Source organism: Chionomys nivalis, chromosome 16 (assembly GCF_950005125.1).
Source record: "Chionomys nivalis chromosome 16, mChiNiv1.1, whole genome shotgun sequence".
In the NCBI taxonomy this organism is placed as follows: Eukaryota; Metazoa; Chordata; class Mammalia; order Rodentia; family Cricetidae; genus Chionomys; species Chionomys nivalis.
In genome coordinates, this window is record NC_080101.1 from 27,029,593 (window position 1) to 27,047,265 (window position 17,673).

The 17,673-nt window shown below is 51.3% G+C and overlaps 3 protein-coding genes across 5 annotated transcripts; 2 read left to right on the top strand and 1 right to left on the bottom strand.

Annotated features, from left to right (window-relative positions):
• Msmp (microseminoprotein, prostate associated) lies at positions 1–1,189 on the top strand. Its single transcript, XM_057791099.1, has 3 exons — positions 1–359; positions 611–719; positions 1,009–1,189. Exons 1-3 carry the CDS (start codon positions 230–232, stop codon positions 1,187–1,189), a joined length of 420 nt encoding a protein of 139 aa, XP_057647082.1. The 5' UTR covers positions 1–229.
• Positions 1,190–1,261: 72 nt separating this feature from the next.
• On the bottom strand, positions 1,262–5,781 carry Rgp1 (RGP1 homolog, RAB6A GEF complex partner 1). 2 transcript variants are annotated; one of them, XM_057791095.1, is made up of 9 exons: positions 5,520–5,781; positions 5,005–5,139; positions 4,570–4,706; positions 4,228–4,311; positions 3,976–4,125; positions 3,617–3,763; positions 3,289–3,416; positions 2,926–3,115; positions 1,262–1,638 (listed from the first exon to the last, which is right to left on the bottom strand). In XM_057791095.1, the coding sequence occupies exons 2-9, from the start codon at positions 5,118–5,120 to the stop codon at positions 1,415–1,417; spliced, it is 1,176 nt and encodes a 391-aa protein (XP_057647078.1). In that variant the 5' UTR covers positions 5,121–5,139; positions 5,520–5,781; the 3' UTR covers positions 1,262–1,414. The 2 variants fall into 2 exon arrangements, with proteins under 2 accessions (XP_057647078.1, XP_057647079.1); XM_057791096.1 differs by having other exon boundaries at positions 5,413–5,781.
• Positions 5,689–17,536, top strand: Gba2 (glucosylceramidase beta 2). 2 transcript variants are annotated; one of them, XM_057791093.1, is made up of 17 exons: positions 5,689–6,498; positions 10,502–10,593; positions 10,774–10,889; positions 13,279–13,497; positions 13,781–14,020; positions 14,234–14,336; positions 14,483–14,636; positions 14,711–14,836; positions 15,030–15,202; positions 15,405–15,509; positions 15,684–15,791; positions 15,893–16,044; positions 16,162–16,268; positions 16,386–16,528; positions 16,605–16,720; positions 16,812–17,003; positions 17,258–17,536. In XM_057791093.1, the coding sequence occupies exons 1-17, from the start codon at positions 6,164–6,166 to the stop codon at positions 17,534–17,536; spliced, it is 2,760 nt and encodes a 919-aa protein (XP_057647076.1). In that variant the 5' UTR covers positions 5,689–6,163. The 2 variants fall into 2 exon arrangements, with proteins under 2 accessions (XP_057647076.1, XP_057647077.1); XM_057791094.1 differs by having other exon boundaries at positions 6,454–6,498; positions 13,786–14,020.
• The last annotated feature ends 137 nt before the right edge of the window (positions 17,537–17,673 follow it).

The following is a 17,673-nucleotide window of genomic DNA, read 5'->3' on the forward strand; positions in this document are numbered from 1 at the left end:
CTCAGGAAACAGAGCGACAGCCTGTCCAGTTCTGCTCAGCAGGGGGCCAGGGTCCTCACTTTATAAACATCCCCAGCCTGTAAGAGCAGAGGGCACTGGCATGGTATGAGACAGAGCCCAAGGAGAGAGACACTCAGGAGTCAAGGAGCAAGGCAAGAAAAGCAAGGGGATAAGGCCAGAGGAATCTGAACAAAAGCCAGGCAGGGTCTGAGAGAGCTGAGCTACAGGAATGGCTCTAAGGATGCTCTGGGCTGGACAGGGCAAGGGGATCCTGGGAGGCTGGAGGATCGTCTGCTTGGTGGTGTCTCTGCTCCTGCAGCACCCAGGAGTTAACAGCAAGTGTTACTTCCAAGCTCAAGGTAAGGTGGACTGCTTGATGCTTAAGGGAAAGATGAGGGGGTGACGACAGCTCAGAGATGACCCTGTTAGAATATGAATATATATGTACACATATATACATATATATATATATCTCCAGTCCTCCAACCTGTGACACAGGAGGGACGAGACGGCAGGTATGCATGGCTTCTCTCCACCCTAGACCAGAGGAGACGGCTGCTGACACGCGCAGTTTTCACCTACCAACTGACCAGTTCTCATCCTTCCCTAGCTCCCTGCCACTACGACGGGAAATACTTCACTCTGGGTGAATCCTGGCTCCGCAAGGACTGCTTCCATTGCACCTGTCTGCACCCCGTGGGTGTGGGCTGCTGTGACACGTAAGTGACCCAGAGGGAGGATGGTCGGGGAGGAACTAAGTTCTGTGAGGCAAGAATAAACAGGAGAGCATCATGCGACCACAGAGGTGAAGGCACCAAGGAGGAAGGGGAGCTGAGGTAGATCTGGAGGGAAATACTCCTGCTTAGGAAACTAAAAACTCCTTATATAGAGAGCTGAGCTGGAGAGTCTGGGGGACACTACAAGATACCGGGGGACAGCTATGAGAGGGAAGGGCACACCATAAGGGTGGCTTTTCACTGTACCGACTCCCAATCTTTGGTTTTCTAGGTCTCAGCATCCCATTGACTTCCCCGCTGGGTGTGAAGTGCGCCAGGAAGCAGGAACCTGTCGGTTTTCTCTGGTGCAAAAATCTGACCCTCGGCTGCCCTGCAAAGGGGGAGGACCCGACCTAGAATGGGGCTCAGCTAACACCCCTGTTCCTAGAGCTCCTGCTCCCCACTCCAGCTAAAGGATCACCCATCTGCCGACTGCCCATTGCTGCTGCCACTCCCAGGGAAACCACTAGCAGCTGCCTGTTTACTCTGAATAAATAAATCAATGCCACAGCTGAAAGCCTGGTTCTCATCGCTGTGCGGCAGGGCCCCGGGTGGGAAAAGCGGGCCCCACCGGGTCCAGCTGTTGGGTTTTCAATGTCTTGAAGAAACTAGTGCCATGGTGGGTATGTGGGCCACCTTCAGATAGTTATACTGCTGGTGCTGGGGCCTGGGGCAGCATATGAGACCAGGGTGGGGCTCGTAGGAAGCACTTTGATGGGGAGGTCCCAGCTGAAGGTGTCTACAGGCACCTGCTCAGGCCCCGTCCAGGTCGCAGGTTCAGGCTGCTCCAATGGGGGCAGAAGAACCAATCCTGGTTCCCGGGATGTTACAAACTCAAAATGCAGTCGCCACTTCAAGGACACTGTAAAAGGAAAAGACAGAGAGAGCTACTTTAAAACAGTGGCTCTCAACCTGTGGGTCACAACCCCTATGGGCCACAGGACCCTTCACGGGGTTGCCTAAGACCACCAGAAAAGAGAGATATTTATTTACATTACCATTCATAACAGTAGCAAAGTTACAGTTATGAAGTAGTAATAAAGATAATTTTATGGTTGGGGGGTCAGCACAGCATGAGGAACTGTATTAATGGGGCGCAGCATTAAAAAGGTTGAGAACCACTGCTCTAAAGCAGGTGTGGTGGAACACGCCTGTAATTCCGGTATTTGGTGAAGGCAGGAGACCACAAGCTCAGGGTCAGTTTGATGCCAGCTGGGAGACTACATGAGACCCTAATATCAAAAAAGAGCAAGCAAGTGGTAGGTAGTAAAGTCAGTGACAGGATGTGCCAGTAAACTAAAAAACCCGAAACTAAGACCCATCATGATGGTTCAGCAGGTTAAGGGGACTTGCCACCAAGGCTGCCGACCTAAATCGGATCCCCAGGACCAACTCCAGAAAGTTGTCCTCTGACCTCCATACACGTGCTGTGGTGCATATGCCCAGACACACACACAAAAAAGAAAATGAATGAATTTAAAATTCTCCGACTGGGTGTGATGGTGCACGCCTTTCATCCCATTGCTCAGGAAGAGACTGAAGCAGGTGGATCTCTATGAATTGAGGCCAATGTGGTTTACATGATGAACTCCAGGCCAGCCAGAGGTACAATGAGTCCCTCTCTTAAAAGAAAAAACAAACAAACAAACAAACAAAAAAAACCGAAAAAACAGGCAGGCAATGCAGTCTGGTCTACAGAGTTAGTTCCAGGTGAAACAAAGAAACCCCGCTTCAGAAAACAATTTTTAAAAAAAAGAAAAGAAAGAAAAAACAGATTGTATCCATGCAGGAGCTTCGATCAAACACTTTGTTTCTAAGGAACCTGGTGTGCCCAGAGATGCCATTAAGGATAGCAGTATCAACTACCTAGCAACCCAAGGTCAGGATAGTCAAGACTAGGTAGCTTGAAATGTGCTAAGAAGCCAGAGATCAGTGCATCTCAGGCAGGAACAGTGCTTTATAAAGCTGTTAAGAGTTTAGGGGTCGGCACATCTAAGTAACAGAGGGTCCATGGAAAGATGTAAGAAAATGCGAAGGCTGGGCTGGATGTGGGCACGCATGTCACATGGGAGTTTTAGGACCATTACACTTCCCGAAGCCCAGCATTTACTTCCCCTACTCCTTTCTCCAGTAACGGTCGGGTTCTCACCGATGGCAGTGCAGAAGCCAGGGGTAGAGCAAAGAGGGATGGGGAGGGAGAAGCTGGTTCTAGTTGTATGGAGGCAGGACTCTTGGTGCCGGGCATGTGTCACGTGGGACACCGAAGGGGCAACTCCTGTCCCGCGGCGCCGCTGGTATTCAGGCTGTACACGCTCTTCAGTCTGCAAGCTTACTGAAAACTGGGAGCAAGAAGAGAGATGTATACCAGCAGGTATTTGGAAATCTGGACTGCAGGTGAGTGGCAGCCCTGAGGAACCCCAATTTCCACTTCTATAAACCACCCCTCTCCATGCAGGCCCCTCTTCCACCCTAGCCCTTCGGGCTGAGCACAACAAAGCTGTTCCTTTCTCACCTGCAAACAGGCTACAGTTCCTTCCCCTAAGTTTAAGGTCCCCACCACATCCTCGCCGAGTCTGTACACAGATTTGAAGATACCAAATGTCCCAACTTTCCCTCGGCCATCACTGATATTGTACAGATCTGGGAAGAACAGATACCAGAAGGTTACAGTTTACACTGGGGAATATCTAGGAATGAGTCTCAGAAGCCAGAACACGAGGCTTTTCTTTCCAATGGGGGCAAGATATTAGTGGACCATGAAGGGATGGTAGGCGGGAGACTTCAGACAGGGACACACTGAGGGAAAAGTTGGATCAGGGCAATTATGAAAGGATTCTCACGGAGGCTGCGGCAGGAGGTGGCAGCCATGAGGCGCTCCCCGGCCAGCTCGGCTAGCCATGAGCCCTTCTTGCCACTTTCGTCCTCCTCTAAGAACGGACTGGTTGGAGCCACCGCCTCATCCTGGGGAAAGTGGACATCCTGAAGACCTAGACAGAATTGAACAGAGGTAATGCCGGGAGGGATCAGAGATGTAAACAGACAATGGGTTTGAGAGTCTGACCTGCGGAGGCTGAAGGTCTCAGCTTACTCCCCAGCTCATCCCCAGCACTGTCCCTAACAGCAGGAGTCCCTGCAGGTCCCCATGGACTATGCTCAGTAAGCCTCCACCCCACCCCTTCCCTCTAGGAACCTGGCTCACCAGTCAGCACAAGAACTCTCAAAGGGACCCTGAGTAAAGTGATGGGCGAGTTGACACGCTGGCAGCCAATGGTCAATTTGTAGACGTACTTGACTGACTGACCCCGAAAGGAAGGTGGTCCCTCTGTGGGCAGCACTTCGCTGTAGGAGTCTGGGGGTGGGGGAAAACAGTAGTCAGGGCAGCTGGAGGCCGTCAGAGTCCCCCCTCCAGGGAACTGAGAAGACAGTTCTGGGCTGGGGGACCACCACTCACATGATTTGGACTCGCCAGGGTCTAGCCTCAAGTCACAAAACAGAATTTTTGGTGGAGTAGAAAGAATACACTGACCCCTCTCACCTATGGAAAGTAAGAAAGAGTGCAATGAAATGACTCTGTTGTCCATTGCTGACCAGGGTCACGCAGCAAGGGGAGGCAGGGAAGAACGGCCAACTCTTTCTGTTGTGGTATGGGGACAGTCTCATAGCCCCAAATCAGTAAATTACCTTCCCCTCCACTCCCGATGCATCGGTGACTGCATCATGCAAGAACAACTTAACCCTACCCCTGGGTGACAACGACTTCCCCTCCCTCCAAGGCAAATACTCTGTCTCTAACCTCGGTGTGGCAGAAAGACAGTCTGGCTGTCAGGCTGGACATCTGGCTGACTAGAGTCCGGGGGTGGCAGGGCTACTCGACTCTCACTGGCATGGAACTGGCAGTGGATCTGGGCACTGGCCCAGGCCAGAGCCTCACTGTGGAAAAGGAAAAAGAAGGGATGAGAAGACAGACTTCACAAATGCTTTCCCTCCGATACTGCCTGACAAGATCACCAATGTGAAACCATTACACAATGCAAAGCGCAACAAGTTCAAAGAGGGAGGAGGAGGAAAGATGGGTAGGGACCATGTGATCCACCCTTCAACGAGCAAGGAGGAAGTAGGTAGTGATGGTAGCGTAGTTACAGGATAACCAAAGCTCTGATTTAGAAGGAGTGAGCGATACCAGGCTTCCTCTCAGAGGGGCCGCCACCTTCAGTACCAGCATCCCCACCTGGATGCAGAAGTGGCGGTCGGGGGCAGGGGATTAGTGACAGTCACTAAACATTCCAGAGCCTCCCCCGCCAGAAATACAGGACCTCGACTCAGTTCAGCCACCACTTCAATCATGGCAGCTCCAGAAACAAATCTAGAAGGAAACACAGAGTGCCAGAAGTCAGTACAAGGGGAAAGGAGGAAGGAGTGTCTAGGACCTAGGGTTATGTCTAGATCTGGGTCCCAGGGGCAAGAAGTAGGGGTTTTCAAGTTTCGGTGCGGGTGGGAAGAGCTGGGATTTGGGGAGCTAGCGACGGATACTGACTCCGTACTGCCTGCGTCTGGGCGTCGCTCTAGTCCCAGACCTCTTCGCGTCTAGAGTCGAGCTAGGCCCCCTGCGCCGCCACCCACAGGCTCCCAGGCCTGCCTTTGCCTTTGTCTCTGCTCCCCTCGAGGCTCCACATCCTAGCTCAGGACACCGCTGCGCGCCACGTCTCTGGATACAAACGCGGACTCCTAGATGGAGGTCCTCACCTGCCCGCCCCTCCGAGACCGGCTCGGAAATCGGTGGCGTCCGCGGTGTCAGCGGAGCGGCAGAGGCGGGACTTCCTTTGTCACACTGCAGGGTTAAGGCGCCCCTTCCGGTCCGACCTGCGGGGTGCTTCCGACCGGAAGGGGTTCGGGTGGTCCCTGGGCTCCGGGTCACCCTCCCAGCTGCGGCACCTGAGCGCGGGCGCTGGGGATACCGGCCGGAGGGACCCGGTACCCAGCCCTGGAGACCCTGGAGCCTCGGACCGGGGCGGGGCCCAGGGTCGCCGCGAACTCCCGGGCGGGGCCCAGGGGCGGTGCTTTGCGGGCAGGTACCGCGGCTCCGCCCCCGTCCGCGGAGCCGGTCGGCCTTCGGCCGGGCGAGCTATTCGCCACGGCCCAATGACAACAAGGCCCAACCCTTCCCGCCTAGGATCTAGAGTCGCGACCCAAGGGAGCCCGTGGCGACTTTATTGCTGTGGCCACTGCTGCAGCAAGAGCTCTCTGGCACTTTACCCGGACACCAACTTCCTACCGCTTTCCTCAGCGTCGGGCCCTAACTGCAACTGGTGCCCGCGTTTCAAAACGTCAGAAAGGTGTCAGAGGGACCCGAGACCCCCGGGGTCGTGAGGACCCAGGAGCCAGTGAACATGGTAACCTGCGTACCGGCCTCAGAGCAAATCAGTTGTGCCGAAGGAGATCCTCAAGTTTATTGTCCTGAAAATACTGGGGACTCTAAGGCTGTGCGGGTTACTGACTGCGGGAGCCCTGAGGACAGTGGACGCCAGAATGAGCCAGGCTACTGCAATTCAGAGGACTCTGGGCAGCTGATGGCCTCCTACGAGGGTAATGCTAGGGGCTACCAGGTGCCTTCTTTTGGCTGGCGGATCTGCTTGGCTCATGAGTTTGCAGAGAAGAGGAAACCCTTTCAAGCTAACAACGTCTCTCTAAGCAACTTGGTAAAGCATTTCGGTATGGGCTTGAGGTGAGTAGATCCCGTCGCCTAGAATGCCTTGGTTCCTTTGTTCCCATTCAAGACTCCCTGCATAAGCGGAGAAGGGTAATCAAGTAGGTGGGCTCCTGGTTCCAGTCAAGTGTGCCATATCCCCTGCATTCTTTACCCCTGCAGCTTTTGAGGGGGAGATTGAAGAGCACCTTTTTGAAACCCCCTTTTCCTAGCATCTTCTCCGCAGCAAAGGGAAAGAGTGTTTTGTCCTGCCGTCAGTCTTTCCCCATTTAGGCTCCCTCCCAAGCACTTCCTCTTTCCCAGACTTCACTTTGAGATTAGTTATACTTTGTGGCAAAGTAGAAAGCCAGCCTCTGTTGTCCTGACAGTGTTTTATTTGTGAGTTCTCCAGCCGACATTCCCCTCAGCAGCTGAAGCGTTCTGTACCTTATTTAAGCATGCACTGCTTCATCTGTTTCTGTCCTCACGCCCTGACTCCTGGAATAGCTGTCTGGCTCTTGTCAACCCTAAAGAGAGGGGGACAAGTTCACTCTATTCTGTGACAGAGGGCTTCTGATACAAAAGAAGCAAAATTGGAATTGGGCAAAGTAGTGCACGCATATAGTGTCACCTGCTTGGGAGGCTGAGGCGGGTGATTAATTTGAACCTAAGAGTTCAGAGCAAACCTGACCTGAACACCACAGTGAAAGCATCCCCACGTAAAAAATGGGGAGATCTGGGGATAAAGCACAGTAGTAGGGAGCACACATTCCACCGGAATACCCCCCAGATCCTTAAAGATGACTTCCAGCCTGGGGTGCTCGGGCATCCCCAGCATTGTGTTGTATTGTATTGTAGGTAAGTCTTCCAGAGCCAGCCTTGGCTTGTCCTCCAATCCCAGAGGTCACAGACACTCCAGAGCAGCTACTATGGAACCCTTCTGGATTCCCACGGAGTTGGAAGGCTAGTGATGAGCAGCCATACCCATTAATAGGAACAGATGGCCATAAAGACAGAGCATCATTCTGAGGTCATTCTGAGTCAGTTCGCATATAAGCGCAGTGCTGGGGAGGGAGGCATAAAGGTTGGGAAACTCAACCCCAGCAACGTCTAAACCTTCCTGCCCCAGTCAGTGCTGTGGGACTGTGGTGGGAAAATCCACTTACCTAACTAGCCCTAGCCCTGGGCAATGAGAAGACCTGGTGCTCCTGTGGGTGGCCCATCTTGGAGAATCATTCCTCTAGGCCCTTTATGAAACTGCCTGGACTAGTTACTTTTCTTATTGCTATGATCAAAACCAGACAAAAGTAATGCAAGCGTTTGTTTGGCTTGTAGTTTGAGGGTACATTCTGTCATGGCAGAGAAGTAATGGTGGCAGGAATGAGAGGCAGCTGGTCATACCATCACAGCCAGCAGCAGAGAGCAATGAATGCTAGAGCCCCGCTTTCTTTTCTCCAGGACTCCAGCCCACGGGTGGTGTCAGCCACAGTTAAGGAGTATCTTCCCACCTCGGTTAACCTAATATGGACAACCGTTCCTCATAGGCAGGCCCACAGGCTTGTCTTCTGGGTGACTCCAGAGCTGAGCAAGTTATAAGAATTAACCATCATATTGTTCCAGTCCAGCTCTGATCCCAGAGCCTTTGTCAGAATGGGATCTAGGGTACTGAGACAAGCACGGTGGATTGCATGTGATCAGGATAAGGTAGCGAGCAGGTGTACATTCATCCTAGCCTCTTAGCCACTAAATATGAGCTGAGTCACAGAGGCCTCAAGCTCTTGCTCAGCCCCTTGGACCTTGGCTTCTCATACTAGGATAGGGTGGATATCATCAACACATGGCTTTTGGAATGGGATGAGGGCCTAGGTTGAGGTTAAAAGAGAGGTGAGAATTCAGAATGGTCATTTTTGAACTGGGATTGGTATTATAGAGAAGACTGGGTATGTCAGGAATGACCAGCTGCCGAAGGAGAACAGGGAGCCTCTTGGAGTGAGCTGAACTCAGGAGCACTCTCAGCAGTACTGGCAGAACAGTTATTGAAGGCGCAGCTTCAATTTTGATTGCTGTTCCTTTAGCCAGTCAGTTCAGTCAGTAATGTTTGCCACTAGACAGTCCTTTGTTCTGCCTATCTTAGTATCTACTAATTCTTCTCCAATCCTTTCTGGTTTCTCATTCTGTCCTAGCGCCTCTAAACTGGCAGAGGACCTTCAGACTTGCCACCACCTATCCCTTGTCTCCTACCTTGCCCCCACAATTTACCACATCCATTATTTTTCATCCATTTCTCCCCTCCCAACTCCCGCTCCAGTCTGTCTTCCATTGTTCTATGTCAACTGTTTGTACATCCATTCATTTATAAACTCAACAGATACTTACAGGCTGCAGGCCCTGCGCCTTGTCCTGTGCTTAGAGCTGTGGGTGACATTCATCTCGTCTTGGTCACTGTCCCCTACCCCAAATGTCATGCTCATGTTAGGAACACGCTGAAATAACAAGGCAGTGTCTAATTAGGAGCTGAGATCGTGTGTGGCAATAATCATATCTATCACCAATAGTCGACTTTATGACTTTCTTATCTGTTAGGGTATTTGATCTTTCAGTGATAACAGGAGGAGCGAGGGCAGAAACTGTTCCCATTTTGTAGATGAGGAAACAGAAGCTTGAGGGTTCACATAGCCAATCACTTGTTTAGATGTGACTGAATGTTAGGCCTAAAGCGATTGCTTAAGGAGGAGAGTGGAAGTGGGAAGGACATCAGGGCATGGCTTGCTTAGTAACCCATCCTGAATGAGAATGTATAAAGAAGACACTAAGGCAGGGGTGCTGGCGACTTGTATGTGACAGTACTGATTGTTTTCTCATTAGGTGCAAATCAAGGAGCAAGAACAGGGAAACACTGTGACTTTTTGGTTTTTGTTTTTCAAGACAGGGTTTCTCTGTGTAGCCCTACCTGTCCTGGAACTCGAACTGTAGACCAGGATGTTGTGAACTCACAGAGATCCACCCGCCTCCTGAGTGCTGGGATTAAATGTGTGGCCACACCACCTGGCTGACACTGTGGCATTTTTAGAAAGCTTTACTGTAGGGGGTATTTTGATTTTGTTTTATTTTGTTGAGACAGGTTCTCACTGATGCCTAGGTTGTCCTGGAAATCATTATGTAGCCCAGGCTAACCTCAACCCCAAGTGCTGGTTTTACAGGTGTGAGCCATTATGCCCAGTTAATTTACTGGGTATTTTTAAAGAGCACAATCTGAAAACTTACAGTTAAATTGAAGGGGGCATGGGCTTAAGGGGACGCGGTCCAGAATACATAATCACCAGCTATCTTCCGCTGAGGCCATTTGTCTCCCTAATTTGTCACCATTCATAATCATAAATAAAGTCATTTTTAAAAGAGGAAGTCCTTTTGGCAGCTTCTTCTTGTTTGGAAATTAGGGGGATGTGTGGAGGATGTAGTCAGGGAAGGGCAACCAGCCCTGTCAACACAGACAAAAGCTCCTGGGCTTGAGCTAACATAGTGGTGGTGGAGTTAGAACAATCAATTCTCTCCAGGATGGAGAAACAAGGGCGTCCTGCACCAGTACCTGGGCAACTGGGATAATCCAGAGGAAGACAGTTTGGAAGACACAGTGATGGGTCCTAGGTTATTGTTTGAAACAGAGTCTCATCATGTAGCCCATGCTGGCCTCAAACTTGTGATCCTTCTGCCTCAGCCTTCAGAATGCTATGATTACAGGACCGTTTGTGGAGCCTGACATTCTTGGGGCATTTAGTGGGAGATCACAGCGGAGTATCAAGAGAAAGGGAGATGACTGTAGCTTATAAGAAATAGCACACTTGGGCTGGAAAGATGGCTCAGAGGTTAAGGTCCTGAGTTCAACTCCCAGCAACCAGCTGTAGTGAGATTTGGTGCCCTCTCCTGGCTTGTAGGGACACATGCAGGCAGAACACTGTATACATAACAAATAAATTTTTAAAAATAAGCGAAGAAAGAAACAGCACACTCGCCCTCCCACTCACATTGACCCTTGGCTCCTCAGGTACTTGAAGTGGTGGTACCGGAAAACCCAGGTGGAAAAGAAGACCCCTTTCATCGACATGTTCAATTCTGTACCCCTGAGACAGATCTATGGTGAGTCTCAGCTCAGCTGCCCTTTTCAGAGCAGCTCTGGCTTCTATGCTTTGCAGAGGCAGGCAAAGAGGCTTCCAGTTCATGCATACCACATGGCTCCATTCCCTAGAGCCCAGACAGGAGCTAGAGGCCTGCCTTCCTCTTCTAATTCTCCATTAACCATCCTGATTTTCTTTCCAGGTTGTCCCTTGGGTGGCATTGGAGGAGGCACTATCACCCGGGGCTGGAGAGGCCAGTTTTGTCGTTGGCAACTTAATCCTGGAATGTACCAGCACCAGACAGTCATTGCGGACCAAGTAAGGGCCAGGAAATGGGGGCAGGCAAAGTTGTGGCTCTTGACTAGTCTGGGATGTACAGTTAGACATCCACATGGTTCAGTTCAATGAGCACTTTCAGGATGCTGTATACCCAGCCCAGTGCTAGGATGGATGGTACATTAAGAAGAACACAGAACCCATGTTCCTTGAAAGAGTAAACATGCCTGATAGTTCTCATGTCCATGTGTCCTGCCTAGCTCACAGTCTTCTAGCTCAGGCAGTACCCACCAAAGAGCAGAAAGTTCTGGAACATTTAAACTGGCTTAAAAGAACATTTGGAACTGCGTGGGGTGGCACATCCCTATCCCAGTACTTGGGAAGTGGATGCAAAAGGATCAGGAGTTCAAGACCAGCCTCAGTTACATAGTGAGACTGAGACTAGCCCAGGTTACCTAAAACCCTCTCTCTCAAAATAAAAGGGTGGGGGGTGCAGTGAGATGAGTCAAGCAGGGAAGCCACCCAAGTCTGACAACCTGCATTCCATGCCTGGGACCCACTTGGCAGAAGGAAGGAGAGAACCAGCCTTACAAATTCCCTTCCAGCCTCCGTACATAGTTATGTACACTTGGGCATCTGCACCTGGGGTGAAGGTCAGAGACAACTGATAGGAAGGGCGTGGGCTTGGGAGATCAAACTCCGGTTGTTGGGCTTGGTGACAAGTGCCTTCATTGTTTGAGCCATCTTGGCCAGCCCCCCCCCCCTTTTTTTTTCTTTTTACAAAAAGGACATTTAAAAATATTGGAAGGAGTAAAATAAAACCTAAAAAGTCATGCGGAAAACAGATGCACAGCGCTAACTCTCCTTACCTAGATAAACCTTTAGCCAAAGGTCAGCTCCCCTGCTGCAGATCTCTTGAGGTCTGCCCAGGACTCCCTAAATCCCCTCTCTCTAGCTGTCTTTACTTTTCTAAAGCTTCAGGTTTTTCATTTCTATTTCTATATCTTATCTGGGCCTTATCTTACAGTATATGACCTGCCTTTCATCATAGTTCTCGATGACCTCCCCTTCTGAGTTAGCAAGTTCTGATGCCTCCGCCTTCAGCTTATCTTCAAAGGGGAGATGACTGGCAGGTCTTAAACCTGTTGATGCCAGTATCCTTCTCAACTCAGGTTTAGTGACTGTGCTTAGTACCCATGCTCCACTCCCTGTGCATGCCTCATCTCTTCTGTATTCCCAGGGGAATGCCTTTGGAAGCATGACTCTGTGGTAATTATGGCCTGTATACTGTGTCAGTACTCTGTGGTAGGCTTTGGGGATGTTTATATTAACGAGCCCACAAAGTACCATTTAGTGATTATTTTACAGTTGAGGAAACAGGATCCAGAGGGCATTGGTAACATGTTCAAGATAGCATAGTAGGGAAAGGATGGGACTCCGAGCCAGTCACCTCTGTGACAAAGAGCTGGCGGTCTCAACCATTTGTACTTTACCAGCAAAATGAAAAAATTTATCTTATGGCTAGGCCCGTATCTGTAATCCCAGTACTGAGGCAGGAGGATCACCAGTTCAAAGCCAGCCTAGGTTATAGAGCAAAACCCTATCTCAAAAGCAATAAAAGAAAGGGAAGGAAAAACTTTACATACAATAAAAATACCAAGCATAGTTTGGACCAAGGAAAGAGATATTAAACCCCCAGCATTCCTCCCTTCTGGAGCCTAAAGTTTTACTGAAGAAAGGAGACTTGGAGAAAACGGAGACTGCACCATGAGGGGGACATGCAGTACCGAGAACACAGACAGTGCTGCAGACACCTGGCTTGTTCTTGGCACACACGCCAGCTCTCTGAGGACCACTTCAGTAAGCTAGAGATGGCTCCTGCCTTCAGAGTAAGCCATAGGGACAACTGGGGACACAGGATAGCAAATAAAAACATGGTGACATAATTCACTGAATACCAGAATGAAGAGGAATAGGACATAACAGGGTAGCCGGCTCCCTGCTAGAAGAAGGAAGACAATGAAGGATGACGAGATCTAACTAGATGGAGATGAATGTGGGCAGATGCATGAAGAGAAAGTAAAGGATGCTCAAAGACTGGGGAGTATTTGCATGACCAGGAAGTCGGCTTAGAGTTCAGAATTCAGCCTGAGTGCCATAGGAGTCACTGAAACATGCTAAGCAGGGATTGGCACATCTTGATTTTTGCTGCCATAAAAGGCAGAGATAGTATAGGCCTGATTAAGGTACTGAGATCAGGCATGAAGGGAGAGGAAGTCTAGGAGGTAGCTGGAGGGGGAGGCAGGAGGACATGGTGGTGGCTCACTGAGCTGGTGGTGAGTCTGAGAAGGGAGGAAATGCTTTGGGGGAGGGGACCAGGGTGTGTTGCTCGTGGGTTACTTGTTGCAGCCTGTCTGCTCTCTCCATCAAGTTTACAGTATGCTTGCGCCGAGATGGGCGGACTGTGTATCAGCAAGTTCTGTCCCTGGAGCGTCCAAGTGTCCTGCGCAGCTGGAACTGGGGCCTGTGTGGTCACTTTGCTTTCTACCATGCCCTTTACCCCCGAGCCTGGACAGTCTATCAGCTTCCTGGGCAGAAAGTCACTCTCACCTGCCGCCAGATCACACCTATCTTGCCCCATGACTACCAGGTGAGGCTTCCTCCTGTTTCCTTCTGACCTTCCTTCCCATAGGTCCACCTCCGCAGACAAAAGGAACAGATTGAAGCTGTGAGCATCACACTGGCTTCCCAGTCCAGTTAACGCTAGCCTTCTAAATCTTCTGGTAGGCTGTTCTCCTGGGAATATGGGAGATGCAAGAGAGACAGGAGTGTAGCAGGGAATAATTGAAAAGGTTCTCTATGCCCATGGCTGATCCTGAGGAGTGGAGCCAAGAATGGACACACCGAGCCTGAGTCTGGTCTTTTATCCCCAGGACAGCTGCCTCCCTGTAGGAGTCTTTGTGTGGGATGTAGAAAACCAAGGAGACGAGACTCTGGATGTGTCTATCATGTTCTCTATGCGGAACGGACTAGGGGGTGAAGATGATGCCGCAGGAGGGCTATGGAATGAGCCCTTCTGCCTGCAGCGGGATGGGAAGACCGTGCAGGGGCTACTCCTGCATCATCCAACCGCCCCGAATCCCTACACCATGGCTGTGGCTGCACGATGCACGGTAACGGAAGAGTCTGCCCTATACCTCTCCGCTGAGCCCCAGCCCTCACAGCCTGGTCCTGAGCCTACTCTCATAGTCTCTCATCAGCTCCCAAGTCCCATCCTCATCACAGCCTCTGGAACTCAGAGGTGACAATGTGTGAGAGGAGCAGAAGAGCCACTCAGAACCCAGGGTCCTTGTACGTCCTTCTCTGAGTCTTTGACTCCTTAACAGGCAGACGCCACTGTAACCCACATCACAGCCTTTGACCCTGACAGCACTGGGCAGCAGGTGTGGCAGGACCTACTTCAGGATGGACAGCTGGACTCCCCTGCTGGTGATGGGGGGGTTTGGCAGGGAGGTGTTGGGGGAAAGGCTGTGTCCTGTCTTAGGACCAGGGTGGGAGACCTGATAATGACTAGCCCTGTCCCTGAGTTGGGAGTCCCTAGGGAGGGCCTGTGTTGATTCCCCTGTGCTTCTTAGGCCAGAGCACCCCCTCGCAGAAAGGAGAGGGTGTTGCTGGGGCTGTATGTATCTCCAGCAAGCTGCCACCACGAGGCCGGTGCTGCCTGGAGTTTTCACTGGCTTGGGATATGCCTAGGATCATGTTTGGAGCTAAGGGCCAAGTCCACTACAGGTAAATGCAGAGGTCCAGAGGCACTGGGGCTCTAACCTAGAGCACCCCTTCTTACACCTTTCTTTCCATCTCAGGCGATATACACGGTTCTTTGGTTCAGACGGTGATGTGGCACCTGCCCTTAGCCACTACGCACTGTGCCAATATGTAGACTGGGAGAAGAGAATCTCAGCGTGGCAGAGCCCAGTATTGGATGACAGGTGCCAGTAGAGACCTCTTGTACTTTTCCCCAGGCACTTACTCCCAATAGGACTTGATCTAGTTCTACCCCCACCCCACCCCATCAGTAGGGCTGTGCTGGGATTCATTGAGTGCCTCTACTCCTCTGAACTCTAGAATCCTTTCTATCCTGGGAAGCTCATAAAGATCTGTTCTCTCTTCTTGGCTTCCCAGATCCTTGCCTGCCTGGTACAAATCTGCACTGTTCAATGAATTATACTTCCTGGCTGATGGAGGCACAGTATGGCTGGAAGTTCCTGAAGACTCTCTACCAGAGGAGCTGGGAGGGAGCATGTATCAGCTCCGCCCCATTCTGCAGGACTATGGGCGATTTGGCTATCTTGAGGGTATGGGCTGCTGGGTTGGAGTGTGTCAGGCTAGCTAGTGTCCTGCATAAAGCAAGATGATAGATTTTTGCCTGTCCCAAGATAATGATGGGCTAAGGGATAAATGGTGACTATGGGCGGAGGACGGTGCCCTGCTTCCAGCTCCTGAAGGGCTATCAAAGGGAGCTGGGGTGTTGCAGCAGTGTCTGTGTCGCCCCTCCAGGCCAGGAGTACCGCATGTACAACACGTACGACGTCCACTTTTACGCCTCTTTTGCCCTCGTCATGCTGTGGCCCAAACTCGAACTCAGTCTACAGTATGATATGGGTGAGGGCAACTCCTCTTAGCGCCTTTGTGGTCTCTCGAATGACGTCCTTCCCCTTACCCTGAGCATACTACATCCTGCTTATTGGTTTTCCTCTGGGTCACACACAGCTCTGACCCACTCCAACCACCCATTTCCTGCTTTCCCTCACCTACTTGTGTATCTGCTCCCCCCAGCTCTGGCAACTTTCAAGGAGGACCTGACACGGCGACGGTACCTGATGAGTGGAGTGGTGGCACCTGTGAAGAGGAGGAACGTTATCCCTCATGACATCGGGGACCCAGGTACAGTTCCGCTATCCCCAAGTCAACTTTCCTCTCTCAGTTTTTATTCCCTCATTCCTGTCCACCGACGCAGAAAAACCAGGTCCCCTCCCCTCCCACAGATGACGAGCCATGGCTCCGGGTCAATGCCTATTTGATTCATGACACTGCTGACTGGAAGGACTTGAACCTGAAGTTTGTGCTGCAAGTTTATCGGGACTATTACCTGACAGGTGACCAAGGCTTCCTGAAGGACATGTGGCCTGTGTGTCTGGTAAGGCATCTGTATATAGTGTCCAGTATACCAGGGACATAATAGTGTCTCGGGAGAGCCCAGATAGCCAGCATCTTTCCTAGAGCCTACATCTTCAGTGTCTTGATTCCCCTCTAGGCTGTGATGGAGTCTGAAATGAAGTTTGATAAGGACCAGGATGGACTCATTGAGAACGGAGGCTATGCAGACCAGACCTATGATGGATGGGTCGCCACAGGCCCCAGGTTGGGGGATAGGGATTCCCAGGTCTGAGGTGGGGGACTGATCGTGGAAGGATGGTGGCACTCATGCCTAGGAAGGGCTGGAGCTGCCAGTCTCACCCCAGCCCTGTCCCTGATCAGTGCTTACTGTGGAGGGCTGTGGCTGGCTGCTGTGGCTGTGATGGTTCAGATGGCTGTTCTGTGTGGGGCCCAGGATGTCCAGGATAAATTTTCTTCCATTCTCTGCCGAGGCCGAGAAGCTTATGAGAGACTGCTCTGGAACGGTGAGTGAGAGCAGCCTGGGGCATCTCAAAGCCATCTACACGCACACAGCAGCTTTACTTTGCCCTTCTACTCTAGGCCGCTATTACAACTACGACAGCAGCTCCCAGCCTCAGTCCCGTAGTGTCATGTCTGACCAGTGTGCTGGGCAGTGGTTTCTGAGGGCCTGTGGCCTGGGAGAAGGAGACACTGAGGTGAGAGACTAGAAAAGCCAGAAAGATGGGTTTCCCTGGAGGTGGGAAGCAAGTATAAGAGACTATCTCTCTGCCTTTTCTCTTCCCCTAGGTATTTCCTACCCTGCACGTGGTCCGTGCTCTCCAAACCATCTTCGAGCTCAATGTCCAGGCCTTTGCAGGAGGAGCTATGGGGGCTGTGAATGGGATGCAGCCTCATGGTGTTCCCGACAGATCCAGTGTGCAGTCTGATGAAGTCTGGGTGGGTGTGGTCTACGGGCTGGCAGCCACCATGATCCAAGAGGTAATGTATTCTCTTTCCCATCCCTTCACCACTTGTACTGTGGTCCAGAAAACTTCCTCAACTACTAAATTTATTCTTAGAACATCGTAAAGTCATCTTATCCGTCCACTGAGTCCCCTTTTCCCTGGTATGTGTTCCACCTCTTGCCTTTAGTTCTAACCTGGGGGCAAAAGGCATACTATCTTATCTGCTCACCAGAGGTAACTGTACCATGGGAGCCAGTTATTATGTGTGACTTCTACCTCTCCCCACAGGGTCTGACTTGGGAAGGTTTCCGGACAGCTGAAGGCTGTTACCGCACTGTATGGGAACGCCTGGGCCTGGCTTTCCAGACCCCAGAGGCATACTGCCAGCAGCGAGTGTTCCGCTCACTGGCCTACATGCGGCCACTGAGCATCTGGGCCATGCAGCTGGCCCTGCAACAGCAGCAGCATAAAAAGGGCAGCAGGCCAGTCGTCACACAGGGCGTAGGACTAAGCACAGAGCCTGAATATGGACCAAAGAAATCTTGGACAAACCTAAGTCCAGAGTGATCCCTCTGAACTGTGGAAGCCCAGCACCCACACTGGTCTTTCCTCCTTCCTCCCACAACTCCTGCAGCCCTGAGCCACTAGGACAATCATGCCCCTTCCCTTCTTCCTACCCAGCTGTGCCAGTAAGAAGGGGCTGA